The 15,621-nt window shown below is 49.4% G+C and overlaps 4 protein-coding genes across 7 annotated transcripts; 2 read left to right on the top strand and 2 right to left on the bottom strand.

Annotated features, from left to right (window-relative positions):
* The first annotated feature begins 261 nt into the window (after positions 1-261).
* Positions 262-3,406, top strand: LOC118508395 (N-acetylglucosamine-1-phosphotransferase subunits alpha/beta). Its single transcript, XM_036048147.1, has 4 exons — positions 262-747; positions 824-2,100; positions 2,164-2,365; positions 2,434-3,406. The coding sequence occupies exons 1-4, from the start codon at positions 586-588 to the stop codon at positions 2,956-2,958; spliced, it is 2,166 nt and encodes a 721-aa protein (XP_035904040.1). The 5' UTR covers positions 262-585; the 3' UTR covers positions 2,959-3,406.
* Positions 3,019-5,940, bottom strand: LOC118508396. 3 transcript variants are annotated; one of them, XM_036048149.1, is made up of 6 exons: positions 5,495-5,864; positions 4,900-5,328; positions 4,587-4,826; positions 4,329-4,500; positions 3,452-4,236; positions 3,019-3,296 (listed from the first exon to the last, which is right to left on the bottom strand). In XM_036048149.1, the coding sequence occupies exons 2-6, from the start codon at positions 5,312-5,314 to the stop codon at positions 3,133-3,135; spliced, it is 1,776 nt and encodes a 591-aa protein (XP_035904042.1). In that variant the 5' UTR covers positions 5,315-5,328; positions 5,495-5,864; the 3' UTR covers positions 3,019-3,132. The 3 variants fall into 3 exon arrangements, with proteins under 3 accessions (XP_035904042.1, XP_035904041.1, XP_035904043.1); XM_036048148.1 differs by having other exon boundaries at positions 4,900-5,940; XM_036048150.1 differs by having other exon boundaries at positions 3,164-3,296; positions 3,447-4,236; positions 4,900-5,869.
* A 355-nt stretch (positions 5,941-6,295) lies between these two features.
* Positions 6,296-8,547, bottom strand: LOC118508404 (mitochondrial import receptor subunit TOM20 homolog). The gene is made up of 4 exons (XM_036048165.1): positions 8,331-8,547; positions 8,055-8,136; positions 7,580-7,700; positions 6,296-7,508 (listed from the first exon to the last, which is right to left on the bottom strand). The coding sequence occupies exons 1-4, from the start codon at positions 8,452-8,454 to the stop codon at positions 7,383-7,385; spliced, it is 453 nt and encodes a 150-aa protein (XP_035904058.1). The 5' UTR covers positions 8,455-8,547; the 3' UTR covers positions 6,296-7,382.
* Positions 8,548-8,789: 242 nt separating this feature from the next.
* LOC118508393 lies at positions 8,790-15,291 on the top strand. Of its 2 annotated transcripts, none has more exons than XM_036048145.1 (2): positions 8,790-9,116; positions 9,196-15,291. In XM_036048145.1, exon 2 carries the CDS (start codon positions 9,200-9,202, stop codon positions 14,651-14,653), a length of 5,454 nt encoding a protein of 1,817 aa, XP_035904038.1. In that variant the 5' UTR covers positions 8,790-9,116; positions 9,196-9,199; the 3' UTR covers positions 14,654-15,291. The 2 variants fall into 2 exon arrangements, with proteins under 2 accessions (XP_035904038.1, XP_035904036.1); XM_036048143.1 differs by having other exon boundaries at positions 9,170-15,291.
* The last annotated feature ends 330 nt before the right edge of the window (positions 15,292-15,621 follow it).

Raw genomic sequence — 15,621 nt, 5'->3', positions numbered from 1 at the left:
TATGATTCATTTCATAAAGTGCAATGAATTCTGAAATTTTGTGTGCAGGAGTGGGGGAAATGTACTCATGGAAAACTCCAAACGAATCAAAGCCGCTTCGTGCATGTAGCGCCCGATGAAAAATCTGAACAGTATCTTCTCCTCAATTGTCGATTGTAAAAAAGACTGTGGCTATTAAAAATCGTTTTGTGCTAGAATGTAATGTAGAATGTTAGAATGTAATCTTGCAGAAATAAGAACGATATCCAATCTTCTATTAGGTCGCACATACAAAGTTTTTACAGTGATAACAGGACACTTGCCGGCAGACCGTTTGTGCTGATTTAACAAATGAAGTCAGCAGAAAACAGCAAAAAAAACTCCATGACAGCTGTTTGTTGTGATGTTTACCTTTATTGTTATTCCTAGCGGATGTACCGTTTGGTAGATTGTTAGTAGCTCTCGCGGCTAAAAAAGTTTACATTTTAGCTCTCTCCATAAACAAAAAGTGATCCCTGTTAGAAAACGGTGTCGAAGTTTTTTTTCCGACACCATGAACCACAGTGACCGTGCCGTGCAGCATCGAGCCCGTAACATCCACCCCGAATGGAGTGCCGAAGAGTATCACGTGGAATGAAACGATTGACCCGGTGGTGGTCCTGCGCTTCCGGTCTAAAGAGCGGCAAGTTCCGGTCCAGGTGCTGTTGTGCAGTTACCGCTCTAGCTCTCTTAGCTTTATGCTATATTATTTTTAGTCTACTCGTATCGGTATGTAGTTGCTCGTTTGGGGTTCTAGAATGCGATAGTGACGACTCATTTTCTTGTTTGCTTCCGGTTTGTACAGCATACGTCCAAAACAGCTTGCCAAAACAGCTATGAAGTTATAGATGTAGTATATACATGGGTGAATGGAAGTGATCCTCAGTTTTTGGACGAGCTCGCCCGCTATTCTTCGACTCGAGACAATGCTCGGTATGATGATAAACATGAGCTCCGATACTCGCTGCGATCGCTGGAGAAATATGCGCCATGGATAAGGAATGTGTACATAGTAACGAATGGACAGGTGCCGTGCTGGCTGAATCTGGAAAACCCACGTGTCCAAATCGTACCGCATGCCGACATTGCGGATGAGGACACAGCGCTACCCACATTTTCCAGTGCCAGCATCGAAACGTTTATACACCGCATACCGGGATTATCGCAGCGGTTCCTTTATCTGAACGATGACATCTTTCTCGGGGCACCGCTACATCCAGACGATTTGCAAACGCTCGCCGAAGGCGTAAAGGTGTTCACTGCCTGGATTGTTCCGGACTGTGCACCAGACTGTCCGTGGATGTTCGTGGGTGATGGATCCTGCGATCACGATTGCTTTGTTGAGGACTGCCAGTTTGACGGTGGCGACTGTGATCATCCCGACTACAGGGCGGAACGTGAGCGGCTTCATCCGTTGCACGACTACGAAGACGTTTCCGCGCCAGTAGATGCGGTAGAACCGGTCGAAGAGGAGGGAGAGCAGATGTTTATCGATGTTCCAAAAATGTTTCCCCGCGTTTCGCCCGGCAGTGTACGAGCGTCGGAAAATATTCGTGATATTTATGATTTTTTTCGCATGAAAAGTAGCAACGGTAACTCTTCGACGCGACAGCTCGTCGAGCGGTTCAACAAAGAAAAGATGAAATTAAAGAAACGACAAGCGAAGCACCGTAGTCTTCTGGGTCGTGGTCACCAGCGAACTGCAGAAAGGCAAGGTCAGGCGGAGCAAAACCGTACGATCGGCAACAATGCACAGGAAGGGCGTCTGCCGTCGATGGGTGGGAATTCCGCCGTTAATGATATCTTCGCCAACTCGCTGATCCATACGAACCGTGTGTTGAATCGGGTCTATGGCTTCCACAATCGCAAAGTGCTGGCCCACGTAGGCTTTCTTCTGGACGTGCAAATAATCGAACGAATGCTGGAGCGCTTTCGAGACGAGTTTCTCGTCACCAAACGGCATCGATTTCGGGCGAAAGACGATATGCAGTATGCATTTAGCTATTATCATTTCTTGATGAGCGAATCTCGAAACAAAACGGTTGGCGAGATATTTGATGACTTCGACACCGATGCCTCCGGGTAGGACGATCTTCATCTCGAGTCGCAATGTATGTGCTTAAGCATTTTTTTCTTTCATTGCAGCACATGGTCGGATCGGGAAATTCGAACTCTCCTGACGAAGGTGTACAATCTTCCGCTGGATTGGTCGGCCGTTCGGTACTTCGAGGAGGTTGTCACCAACTGTTCCCTTCAGCAAAACAATTTTCTTCCACTGGAACATCAGCAGGAACAGCGGAAGGTATATCCCACACTGGTGTACGAGCGGTACGAGGATTCAACAATTGTGAGTAACAATAGGAGCAAACTGAGCAGCCAAGAATATTTTCTTAATGGATTCTTATCGCCTTACAGCCGACAGTAACAAAACCGATGGTGGTGGGTTGTACCGAGCTTGCCGATATGATGAAAGCCAATTTCGGCAAGGTATCCCGCTATCGGTATCACGTGAGCGCCAAAACTGGCATCTACAGCAATTTCAAGATGCTCACCTCCAACATCACGCAGGTCGTCGACGCGCTCGACGAGCTACGCAAAACACCAAAGAAGTTCAACTGCATAAACGATAACCTAAGCGATGATCGGCCCGAGGACAACCAGTTGATCACAGCCCTGCTAGAGGACTTCTATCTTAGTCTTTTCCCGGCTCGCAGTAACTTCGAGCTGGAGAGCACGTACCGGAACCGATTCCAACGCTACGACGACTATCGCTCTTGGCTGTGGCGGAAAACGTTCTTCCGGAACACGGTTTATCTCGTCTGTGGGACTGTGTTTCTTGTCTGTGTCCGTTTGCTGTGCTGCCGTCACAAGGGAAAGTTTGCACGCACCCTGCTACTGTTAGGGGCGGCTCGGTCAGCAGATTATACCAACCTTTCCTAATAAAACAGCGGCAAGTGTTTCCGGTGGATAGTGCTCAATGCTCACAATTCGGGTAACAAATACGGCCAAAACGTAATACTTATATTTGTGGTTCAAACAGGAACAATTAAACACAACACAAACCACACGCACACACAAGTAAATGCTCGTTCTTCGCGATATCCTTCTTGTTGCTCAAGACCGATGCGAACCGTTCGATACGTTCGACATACTAGAAGAAACGGTATAGGTCGGACCGGTGTAGCGTCGGTTTAGCTTCCGGTAGGCAAATATTCCGATGATGCCGAGCACTATTGTGGCTGCAATACTGATCCCTATGATCGCACCGACACTCATAGCTATGCGCATGAAAAGGATTAGAAAAAAAAGTTAACCATTTTGTGAGCAACCTACTCGCGGTGGGAGAGAATGCATGAGGGTTACACATTCAGCAGAATACTGAACTCGACACGATGAGTATGATAACAATGAGCGAAAACACACATTACCTCACCTTCTTCAACAACCTCCATCGAAATTTCGTACTCCCGTCCGCGCACCTTAAACAAACACTTCCACTGGCCAAAGTCCTTGTCCCGTAGCTCCACTATCTCCAGTCCGCATTCGCCCTCGCGCAATCCTTTTCCGTAGTAACGGTAGCGAGCTTCAGCCGACGGTTTCATCTGATTCGACACTCCATGCACCTCACCGGATGGATCGACAAAACGGCAGATATCGATCGGAAGGTCGAGAATCGTGCGACAGAGCAGCCGTTGTTCGCGATCGCCCGTGCTGGCCGTTAGCTGATTGGTAACGGTTTGCCCCGGTTGCTGGAACACGCTCACGTTGTAGTACGTGAGATGATCTTCCGCACCATCTTGATCGTTAATGCCGCAGGCCCATACACCGCTCGTAATGTTGGTCACCTTGAATCGACAGATGCCGAGCGATTTGAGACGATCGAATTTTTCGGGCGTATGATCACTGCCGGTGGGTCCGGAAAGGTAACAATAATCGATAGCGTACGGGGCCTCGCAGGACAGTTCCGTTACGGTTGCGCTCGAGGATCGCGGATCGTGGAAAATTTCGATATCGGTTGCTGTTAGCTCGACTCGGCTACTTTTCACTGGGGAACCACGAGTACGAATCGAACGCCCTTTGGAGAATCGTCTTCCCTTCACGTCAAACACACACCCGGTGTAGTCGGTAGGGTTTAGCTGCTGATAGATGCGCCATACGCCAACATCTGCCGGAGCAAGAGGTTTCTTGATTTCCAACGAACAGATCCCATTCGAAATTCTGGAAAAGCAAATTGAAAAACAATTATAGCGTGTAAACGTCGCCTTTGGACACGGAGTTAATCCCTCCCCGACAGGGAACGTAGAAGATACTTTGTATTGTACGCCGAGTAACGCCCAGACAGATGACCATCAAGCAGCATGAGCTGGCGATTATCTGCTTCCGATAAGGCGCGGCACAGCGAAACCGTCGACCGGTACTGGCAAGTGAGCACGATATGGTCCTCCGTTTCCTCCACATTCGCCTTCACGTCACGATCGTTCTCTGCAATTAGAAAACGATTAGCGAGGGCGAGGTCACGCGGACCTTAGTAAGTAAGCGTCCAAGCGGCCAACTGCATAACCTCTTACCCGCAACGAATAGATTGATCTTCGTGATCCTCTCCGTCATTGCACCCCAGAACATTGTGTGACACCAGAAGTGGCTGACCCGCTGAGTAAGATCGACCGTTTTGGTGCAGGATTCGGACACCACTTGGTCTGCATCGATAATGCGGCAGTATCGGGAACCGTCCTTGTCCGGGCAATTCACAGTCGCGGTGGATGAGGCTCCACTAACGGTTACATTCAGTTCGTCGATAAATTTTATTGCTGAAATGAAGAGGGAGAAGATTGCAAAAGAAAACACATACAGCGGAAGCAAACGCAAATCGTGGCTACTTACATGTAACGGTTACATCGAGCACTCCCGTACTATCCGCACCCGTCTGATCAGTACCGTACATGGTCCATTTCGTTTCGAGAGCTTTCTGAAGGTTTTTGACCCGCACGCCGCATCGCTCCGAATCATACCGCTCAACGGTCGTTTTATCGCCGATCCGATGAATCTGATCACTGTCCAAACTGTACTGAACATTGTTAACCGACACCGAACAGTGTATCCAGTGGCCATCCGTTGCAGAAGCTTCCCTCAGCACGGTTTCACCATTCGGATTTAAGAAAGCGAGAAAACCCGCTCCTTCAGCTATGGACAGACTTTTGGCCGGGAAAATTGGAACCGTGTCGGCCCGACCAATCGGCACGCTCCAGCAAATCAGGACAACGAACAGAATTACACTCAGCTGCGCGATGGGAGGCATCTTGCACGAGTCTCCTACCAGCATGAAAGGACAGAGCAATTCAAACAAAGAAATACGATAACACGGAGCGCAATGAGTACAGCAGCACTAGAGACGGTTGGTCAGCATATACTCGTTCTTCTGACACTTTTGGCACGAGAATCGCGATGGGCGCGATCGCATTACGAATCGATAGTTTACGTTTAGACGCGTGGCTATTTTTGGTTTCCGCACACTTCCTGGTGCTGCACTATTGCGAATTGTCGATGCGCTTCGCTCTGCATCCGACGATGCTTCCCGGCACACTGAACAGCGCGCGACCCAGGCCGCGTATGTCTCGAGAACAGTTCCCGTGCTACAAGGGTGTCAGGGCGGATTAGCACGAAGAATGAGCGCTCTAGCAACTCAATCGCATCGATCTGATAAAGTTGCCTATTCTTATACGAGCAGCGATCAGCGGGTGGACCAACAAGGGATAACACACATGCTACAATAGAACGTGGTAGAGCAGCAAGAGATAATGTGGCGGGGTATGGCCACATTTTGATTGCTTCGGCTATCGCTCTGAACGCCTTATTCGAAAGGGACAATTAGAATCCAGATAAAAATACAAAAACACACACCCACCTCCGCTAACAATGCCACCTGTTCTGTTTGGTCAGGGTTAACGATTTTTATCTCGTTTCTTCGTGCGCATGCTACGAGCAAATGAAGGAAACGCTATAATCTTCAAATGCTGACCATTTTTCGTCTGGAATACAACCGCACGTTTGAATTTTATGTACATCAACACCGAGTTAAAAATAGGGCGTCAACCGACCGACCGGCGGTGCGTCTCCTCGTTCTTATTCAAATTTTTCCGCATCTGTTCCCATTACTTTTCCGGCTAATGCTGGTGTAGGCCGTTGATGCTAACACGCTTTCTGGCGCTTTCGCGTTCCCACTGGAGAGCAAACATCGGATTTAGAAGAGAACAAACTTGAAAGGCATACACCGTCCATATCAACGCTAACGTGTTTCATGAAATAACACTGAATATCCTTTATTCGTCTCCCGAAAAGCTATCAGTTACTCTCATATAGGTTTGTTTTTGTCTGCTTCAACAAGTTGCCGTTGCAACCTGCACTACTGCTGTGTGTGGTTAGTAGTTTGCTTCTAACGACGATCCGCTGTCGCCATCCTCCGGCGCTCCGACGTCTTCTGTTTTTCGAACCTACTAGCAGCTTGCAATTATCGCCCTTTTTCGCATGCATTGAACGAGCGTGTGTATGGGTAATGTGCGTACCGTAACAATTACATTATTCCTTTCCCATGTTCAACGATCGTGATCGGAGGAAGCACACGTACGACGAAATCGATGCTAAAAAGTTTGCGAATTTAAAATGCGCGCTGTACTGTCCTAGATAAATGCTTTTCCGTTAGAAACGAGAGAAGCAGTGCACTGGTGGACAGTACCGTGAAGGATGGATGTGGAGTTTAAAATGAAACAGAAAAGAGCCGCGTACCTGGTTGATGTGATGATGTTACGACGGAAAACAAGGAAAACCACGTGCTTTCTTCCGTTCCGTCTGCTCAAACGACGCAAGGCGCAGGATGTTCTTTTGCTTTTAATGTGTGTTCTTTGTTGTTTGGTTTGGTCGTTAATTACTAAACATAACTGATTTTGTTCTACTACGATTAGGGTGTCGAATATACGCCAGCACGAAAAGGCGAATCGAGCAGCAAACACAAAAAAGCGTGAGGGAAGCGAGAGCGAGACCCTTACCGTGCCCATCCTGCCTGTCTGCCCGGTCCGTGGAGGTTTTGTTTCCAAGGCGAGCGACCTCCAGTCCGAGGTCATGAGGATGATGATGATAGTGATGACAATTAGCAAATGCATAACAAGTATCCGATTAGTTTACGGCGATGATATTGCGTCCGCTTTAATCCCGGTTAGGCAGTTTAATGTATTGAGGGGGGAAAACCGGGCTCTTGGTGTTGCATCGTGCTCGGTGGCCCATTCTCGCTTCTTTCCTCTTTTTTGACGATCTTAACTACTACCAGAGCCCATTTACTAGACTGGCCCGGTGGTGATGGGCGGGACCTTTCCTTACTCCAGATCATCGTTCATGTCCTGGAGCTTGGACCGCTCGTTCTCGCTGGCCTGATTGCCATACTGTCGCATGCGTGTGATAAGCAGTGCGAATACCTGGGCTGGCAGCGTTTGCTGGAGGACCTACAGGAACAAACATTCAAAACATTTACAACCCGGTTCGTTCGTTCGCAATCGTTCAGTACAAATCCTACCTGTAGCAGTTGCGTTGGCTGGCCACAAACGATAATTGCGTTAGCCAAATGTTCCACGCCATTCTCGATATCACCGGCCGCAATGAGTGATTCGCCGGTTTGGATCTCTTGCAGGAAGAATCTATATGGGGAAAGGTAATTGTGGTACCGTTATCAATTGTTAAATCAGAGCTGGCGGAAACATTTTCCAGCACTTTTACGCGAAAGCATGTTCCACCATGTGCTTCCACAGGGCGTGCGTGTGTTGTCATTCGGGACCCCTGGATCGACAAACCGATTACATAAACGTCGCCAGTTCTAATCATTCCATGAACAGAGGGGCAGAGACAGGGGTTGGAAAACGCACAGCCAAGCATCCAGATGACAACACACGCGCACACGAGATGGAAGATTCGCGGAAAATCAATACACTCAGCTATCCTTTGCGCCCTCGCGGGCTTTTTCGCTTGGCAGAACGGCCCCCTCGATCACCTACCTCTGCACTTCTTCGTGATCTGTCAGGTTAGGGATTGTTGTCCTTGGCCCTGCCGATGCTGCTGCCTTTTTGGCCTTTCGTCCTGCGGGAGAAAAGATATGCAATTAGCCATTACTGAGGGCTAGCGAGCGGGACGGGCCAACAAATTGCACTGCAGTACACTATCGAGCGGCGCGGTTACATCGGCAAAAGAGAAATCGAGCAAACATCGCAGACGATGGCGACCGCGAGCGGTTTGTTACACCACATCATGGCAGCCTCGCTCGCTGCACTTACTTTCGCGCAATTTTTTCTTGAAATCCGGATCCTTCCTGCGCTTGTGGTCGAAGTATATGCAATAGCCGAGAAACAGTGTGCCTGCGACACCGGCTGCAATTCCAATCGTTTTGCTAATCTCCATATTTCACTGCGTTTTGCCGTCCAGAACGAATCCACGAGCGTTTCCCTAGCGAAAGCAAAACCACACCACAAAGCAGAAAAGAAAAACAAAACTAACACACACGGTCACGGTTTGACAGCAGTTGCCGGTGGAATATTTTCGGTGACGTTTTGTGCCCGTTTATGTTAATAACAATTTGCAAAACGTTGTTTAAAATGCGTTATTTTCGTAAAATGCAATTATAACATAATCATATGCGATAAGTGCTTAGGCAAAAAGCCTTTAATTGGTAAACAATTGCGCACGATCGATAGCGAATGAGAATTCAACTAGCTCGTTGTAAACACAATCAGTTTGACATGTGCGGTTACTGCGTTTCGCGAATCGGAATGAAAGCCGCGAAACAATAGGAAACATTCAAGGGAATTGGTGCACAGGGGCACAGAGAAGACCAATGCAAGTCGTTGCGAATGGTGAAGCCGTGGCATGTGTTTTCAGCAAAAGTTGCATTCGCTTCAATTAGTTTGCTAAAATATGCCCGAATAATATCTGTTGTTGGGTTGGGTTGTTGTTGGACGAAGCCAGCAGCGTAGCTGAAAAGAAAGATACAAAGAAGAACATATTGCAGACAATAGAGTGATCGACACCGTGTTTCCACAGGTTTTCCAAACAGGCTTGGTCAGGTAAATTTAAGAAAATGTAGCACGATATTTTGGAATTGTTGGCGTTGCTTTAGCGTATGTTTACTGATGCCGGTTTCAGCACGATGACGCGCATAAGCATCGAGAACCTGATGCGCACCGATCGTCCGTTAACTTGGCTGCCGGAACCGTGCTGCGATCGATGCTCACTTCCATTTGCCAGCTATAGCGATGCACGGAAAGATAGGTTACCGTTGCTATTGTCCTGCCAGCATATTTTGTGCGGTCCGTGTGTTAGTGAACATGCCCAAAGCGATAGCATCCAGTGTGATCGCTGCAAGAAGCAAGTATCTGTGCGGAATGACTACGGCAATGTACTGATGGCACTGCATCCCAGCTTCTATATGCTGGGCCGAATAGCTCGGATGCAACAGGAGCTGGAAAATATCGAGATGTACTGTTTGGACAAGGATCAGAAAGCACAGGACGCTAAGAGTGCACCGCTTGTGAACGAAATGCCCGAAGATTTTTGCATGGAGCCAGTGTCGGCCAGCGACTTGAAGGCACCGAAGCAGCTGAAAAACTTGCTCGAACGCGCGTTTGATGCGCATGAAAGAAGTAGTTTCGCTTTTCAAAAACGTTCCCAATCATGTCCGGACAACATCGATCAGGTGATTCAGAAAATCACTGCACATTTTCTAACTCTTCACAATGCTTTGCAGTTAGAGGAAGAGCGCGTTCTCCAACAGGTGCGTAAAGCATACCTCGAGCAACGACAGCACACTGAGCACCAGCAGCAGCATTTGGCCGCTGTCAAAGAACGGCTGAAGAAATTGCACACGCGTGCGAAGCAATTCAAACGCGAATCTCCTGCATCGGACGATAAATCGTGGATGAAGTTTAGCGGAGAAGTGAAACGCTTTCTAGAAACGGAACCACTGAAACTGCCAATGAATAACAGTTTCGTCTCGTTAACGAGCTTTCACGCAGAGAGCGAGAAGTTTTTGAAAAACATCAGCACAAGCTACCGACTGACGCTTCCGCACCATCGACCACAACTCGTGCCATTCACCGCCTCTAGGAAGAAACAAAAGAATGATTCTGATGTAGCTACATCGGTTAAGGAAGAGGAAACTCGGTCTGCTGCACCGACACCGACAACTTCACGCGACTGTACGGTGGCGTCCGGACGGCACCATCATCACGAACCGCTCGGGAGACGAGAAACTCGTAAGCTTTTCGATACCGGCAAGGTTAGCAGCATAAGTCGTGATACGCCACGACGCACGAAAAAATCGCCAAAATCGGGCTCAAAAACGCACGGGTCGCACATGACTCTTGACGCAGCAAGGAAGGAGGATTTGAAGCGGCATTTCAGCACGGTCACCATTACGTGTATCGTAAATCCGCTCGAACTTTACGTCCAGGACGCATTGCATGGTGCGGTGACGGCGGCGCTTATCGAGCTGTGCCAGACCGAGGCTGAGGAATACGAAGCGGTATTGATAGCTGGAAAGAGTCGCCTGGAGGTAGAGACTGGTCGGCTTTATCTCGTACAGCCCGAAAAGTCGGACAGTTGGTACAGGGCTCGGGTGCTGCAGGTTTTGAACGGTTCCGAAACAGCGATGGAACAGTTTACCACGTACAGGGTGCAGTACATCGATTTCGGTGGCAAAGATACGGTTATGCACGAACAAATACGTCCGATAACGGACGAACTGGCCAATATCGAGAGTAAAGCGATCAAGTGCTCGCTGTACAGTGTCGTCTCACCGGAAAGCGACACGGACGATGGCGAAATTCGCTGGCCATCGGAATGCCACCAGCTAATGACGGACTTTGTGGGCAATCGTAGCATGCTTATGTACGAGCTGGATAGCAGCTCGCCCGACTGCTTCATAGTGGACTTTTTCCTTCCACCACTGCTCAGCAGCAGTAGCAGCGCATCGGCAGTTGATGCAGCAGCAAACGATACGATGGATGTAACGTACTGGGAAGGCTACTATCCTCCGATGTCGCTGCGCAAAACGCTGATATATTTGCAGCAGTGTCTCGAGGGCCACCCGGGCGATCTAAGCCCGGCCGCTTCCAATCGTCTCCAGCTGCTAAATGCCTGGCTAATGAATGCTACTGAAGCGGCCAAGAAACGCTGTACCATTCCTGCCGCACCGGAGCTGAAGGAGTACGATCTGTTGGACGTTCACATCACCCATTCGCAGTCCCCCGATTGCTTGTACATCATGCCGCTGGAGTGGAAAAAGAACCGCTTCGATAAAATGCAGGAAGAAGTGGATGCGCTGTGCCAGCAGGCGAACGTGTACAAGGTGTTCCATCCCTACGTAGGGTTGGTGTGTGGGTTTTCGCTGGCCGCGCAGGATCACAGTCGAGTTTGTTTGCGGGGTCGCGTGGTAAAATTTGTGCCCGGGATATGCGAGATTTTTGCACTCGATACGGGTGAAAGCATGATAGTTCGGTGTGAAGATATGTACCTGTTTCCTCCTGGAAGCGGGCCGATGCGAGAGTTTCCGCTCGCCGTTTGCTGCCGTTTGGAGCACATTCACCCGAAGAGCGTTGGAGGCGGTGGCGCGGTCGGCTTTTCGTCCTGGTCCGCGGAAGCAAACGAGGAGTTTAATATGCTTATGAAGAGCAAAACGCTTCCATTCGCTGTGAAGGTGGATTCGCTATGGAAGGAGTCCGGCGTCTATAGCGTGCTGCTGTATCTGCGCAACAAATCGGATGTGGACACGTGCATCAACAAAATGCTCGTTAACCAGGGACATGCCGAGTGCAACTCGGGAAAGGAGGCGGAAATCGCTGATCTTGCGCACAAGGCGCAGGTCGGAGACAGTTCGATAACGAGCGGCAGTGTGTCTGTTTTGGCCAACAAGGTGATCGATCCGCGTGTGCCGGTCGATGTACTGCGAGTGGTCACACCCGACGAGGTCTATGTGCGTTTGAGTTCGCGAAAAGCCGATCTGGATGGGTTGCACCAGGCGATTCAGCAGCACATGGACGAAGCACTCGATGGTGAGGCTGGCGAAACGGAGGGTCCTACGGTTGGCTGGCACACCGGTGATATGTGCCTCGTGTTTACCTCGCCGTCTGACGGCGGTTCGATCGAGTGGTATCGTGCCCGGATTATGAACGTGCTGGAGGATGGCGAGCTGTACGAAGCATTCCTCATCGACAGCGCGCTCACGGTGCAGGTGCATCGCACCAACGTGGCACGGATGGTTCCACGCATTGCGCAACTCCAACCCGGAGCCGTCCGCTGCAAGCTGGCCTGCCTTGAACCGGTGAAAAGCTCCGACCACTGGACCAGGGTGGTTGTAGATGCTTTGATTGGTATAATCCATGCATACGAAAAGCACGCCATCTCGCTCGACGTGAAACGTCCCAAAGCGACGGATGATAAACTGCCCAACGCCAAACAATCGCTCTCCGTCGTGCTGTGGGGTGTGCGTGTGTCGGTGCGTCAAGCACTAGCGCCCCAGAAAACCGAGTATCGAAACATCAACCAGCTGCTCGCGGTTCGCGGTATGGCACACCTGAGCGGCACGTTTCGTATATTTGCCACCAAAGGGGATGGTGCGCGGGAAGAGCTGCAATCGATCGAGGAAGCGGTGGAAAAGATGACGTTGTGCGAGTACGAAAAGTTGCAGCAGTTTTTTCGTACAATCGCCGCCGACTCCACCGAAGCGGAAGGATTCGGAGCACGGGAGGACGGCATCCAAACGGCGAAAGTTGTGCTAACATCAAAAGACGTCCACACGGAAACGGTAAGAGTCGAAATAGACGATGCTTGCGCATCCGTCCTTTCGCTGGCTAGGCAAAAGGTTGAGACAATTACTGACTGGCCCGCCGGGGACCCGATCGAGAAGACAGTGTTCGTGGGCATGCCTACGCACATCGGGAACGATGGGACGGTGTTTCTTTACGATTTGTGTAAGGAGCCGGTGCTGAACCTTATTCGCGATAAGATCAGCGAACGTGTGCAGGACGCTGATGGGCCACAGCAACCGGCCGTTTTCCAGCCCGGAGAACCGTGTCTCGCAAAGTATCACCTGGATGAGATGTTCTACCGAGCCTCAATCGTGTCCGTCCACAAAGGAAACAAGTATCGGGTGTTGTTCGTGGACTACGGTAACGAGGAAACGTGTCGGGGAGAAGATTTGCGCAAGGACATCATCTGCGGACGTGTGCCTGTCCAAACGAATCGCTTTCGGCTGAGCGGAATAACTCCGAAGCAAACACAGGGGAAGTCCTCATGGCCCGAAAACGCACTGATGGCTTTCCACGGACTGTGCGTACAGCAGCCGTGTACTGTGCGCGTCGATACATTGATCTGGTCGGCGGGCTCCCAGCAGGAGTCACCCATTCCTCTGCCCATTCCTTGCAAATTGTTTCGGCTCAAGGATTCTATCGACGTGAACGCAGCCCTGCTGGAACTGGGGATATTTGAGGTTCGCGTAGAAGAAGGTGAACAATACGACAGTCGCAATGCGGTGCGTCCAACCTCCCGGTTCTACGAACCGATCGTATATCCCATGACGACTGCCGAGTCGGGACCGAGCCGTTTGCTACCGTTCTGCACACCGGAAGAGCGAGACCTGATGCAGTTTATGCGGGATATTGAATCGAGCATAAAGATCGACCGTGCCAACATTTCGAAAGATTTTGAAGATCCAAACGAGATACCCGACGACACGGGGGTTGACAGCGGCTGCCTTAACCGTACCCAGCTCATCCATCTGCATGACGATAACGATGTCGACAACGACGACGACCAGCAGCCACAGCAGCAGAAGCAGCCAAACGGACAAAGTGACTGTTCGCTTCCTTCGCCGGCGTCCTTCGTTTCATGCGAGCTTGAAACATCCACGCGGCTGTCCGAGGAACAGGACAGTGAGCGAAATTTCGTCCCGAGCTGTGCCACCGGTGGATCAATGCATGGTGGGCTCTTCGTGTCTCCAATTAACTTGAACCAAACCCGGGGATTCTTCGGCGATTTTACCAACTTCAGCAGCGGTCTTACGCTGCATGTCTTCCCGCATCTTGAGGGACACACGCAACGGTTCGCACGCATGTCGGAGAGGGTGCAGAGCATCGCCAGCTCGCAGGAAGCGTTGTACCGTTGGCAGGCAAGCCTGGTTGAAATCGGGTCAGCCTGTCTCGCGCCGTACCGTGCCGATGGTCTGTATTATCGGGCCATTATTGAAGCGGTTTACGAGGATACCGATGAGGTGAGTGTCCTGTACGTGGACTACCTGAACCGGGACAATGTGCCGATCAGTGAGCTGCGCAAGTGTCCGCTCGGAGTGCGTTCGATTCCGCTGCGTAATGTAGAGGTGCGACTGTTTGGACTTCGGCCGAATCCACGCCTCCGTCTGGATGATATTGGTCGACGAATGCTAGAGGTGTTGGCGCGGCCCTTTTACGTGCGGATTGTGTCTACAAACCGAACGCAATCGGATGGCGTGGTTAAACCGGAGGTAGAGTTCTACACGGACTACGACTGTAATACGTTGGCGTATCAGAAGATGATCGAAGAGAAGTACTTTTATTCTACCAAGTCGTAGCGCGATGGGTGGGAAAGTTTGTTGGATTTCATTTGTTTTCACTATTTTCATCGCTTCAGAATATTAGATTAGCTTAATAGTTTTTTTTACTTTCTCTCTCTCTCTCTCTCTCTCTCTCTCTCTCTCTCTCTTTCTCTTTGTTGTTATTATTACGCTTAAAATATGTAATTTACCATACATTTTGTTTACTATTATTTTTGCCATACTTTCACCTAAAAGTACAAGAAATCCCAAAGATTGGGTAGGGAAATGCAGGATGAAATCCGTTGATGTGTTGAACTATTTACTTTGATAAGAATGATTACACTAATAATGCGCTTGAAAGCGATCGATATAACCGTTTTGTGATTTATTAATAAAAACAATACGAAAGAGACCCTTTCCTTATACAGATGAGTCTGAATTATGTTTAACGAAGCCATTCACGTGTGCGATTTGAGACGTCTCTCTTTGAATTGCCTTTTCCAAAAGTAATACCAAAACATATTTGCCAGTAAGAGTGAAATATAAACGGGAAAATAAAGGAGGAGGCCACAAATGAATGTGTTGCGCCATTTCCTAAAAATAACTCGACATACCATATAAGCACAATAAATGGCACGCATTAATCATGTCGACCGAAGTCCGACTATCCTTGAGATAAGCTTATGGTGTTGATAAGCAAATGGCACACGGATGTAAGTATCGAGCTTCGAACTGGCTAATGGAGCGCTGGTTTGCGGTGTGGTTCCTGCTTTTGCGAGCGGAAGTTACATTTATTTATTATCTTAAAATTGATACGAGATGTGCCTTTAAGCAGTTTGAAGTAGTGGTTTGTGGAGAACGCGATCATTCATCGGATGCGGTCGCCTATCTGGTTGAATGGAGCCGTTAGTTATACAAAGGCTGAACTGACCGTCCAGCTGTGATACAGTTAAATAATAAAACAATGCAGTAAAGGAAGGAACGAAAGCGACTTGCATAGTGTT

The sequence above is a fragment of the Anopheles stephensi genome, chromosome 2, assembly GCF_013141755.1.
Source record: "Anopheles stephensi strain Indian chromosome 2, UCI_ANSTEP_V1.0, whole genome shotgun sequence".
Taxonomy (NCBI): Eukaryota; Metazoa; Arthropoda; class Insecta; order Diptera; family Culicidae; genus Anopheles; species Anopheles stephensi.
Note: the sequence above shows the minus strand (reverse complement) of the source record. Positions and strands in the feature narration are given on the sequence as shown.

Excerpts from the sequence above, each read along its gene's own strand:
- LOC118508393 (XM_036048143.1), top strand. The coding sequence starts at position 9,173 with ATGTTTACTGATGCCGGTTTCAGCACGATGACGCGCATAAGCATCGAG.
- LOC118508404 (XM_036048165.1), bottom strand. The coding sequence starts at position 8,454 with ATGGAGATTAGCAAAACGATTGGAATTGCAGCCGGTGTCGCAGGCACA. Across the intron at positions 7,701-8,054 it reads GATCACGAAGAAGTGCAGAG|ATTCTTCCTGCAAGAGATCC; the intron begins GTAGGTGATCGA and ends TTCCCCATATAG. Across the intron at positions 7,509-7,579 it reads AGCCAACGCAACTGCTACAG|GTCCTCCAGCAAACGCTGCC; the intron begins GTAGGATTTGTA and ends TTGTTCCTGTAG.
- LOC118508395 (XM_036048147.1), top strand. The coding sequence starts at position 586 with ATGGAGTGCCGAAGAGTATCACGTGGAATGAAACGATTGACCCGGTGG. Across the intron at positions 748-823 it reads TTTTTAGTCTACTCGTATCG|CATACGTCCAAAACAGCTTG; the intron begins GTATGTAGTTGC and ends CGGTTTGTACAG. Across the intron at positions 2,366-2,433 it reads GGTACGAGGATTCAACAATT|CCGACAGTAACAAAACCGAT; the intron begins GTGAGTAACAAT and ends ATCGCCTTACAG.
- LOC118508396 (XM_036048148.1), bottom strand. The coding sequence starts at position 5,338 with ATGCTGGTAGGAGACTCGTGCAAGATGCCTCCCATCGCGCAGCTGAGT. Across the intron at positions 4,501-4,586 it reads GATCAATCTATTCGTTGCGG|AGAACGATCGTGACGTGAAG; the intron begins GTAAGAGGTTAT and ends TTCTAATTGCAG. Across the intron at positions 3,297-3,451 it reads GATGGAGGTTGTTGAAGAAG|CTATGAGTGTCGGTGCGATC; the intron begins GTGAGGTAATGT and ends TCATGCGCATAG.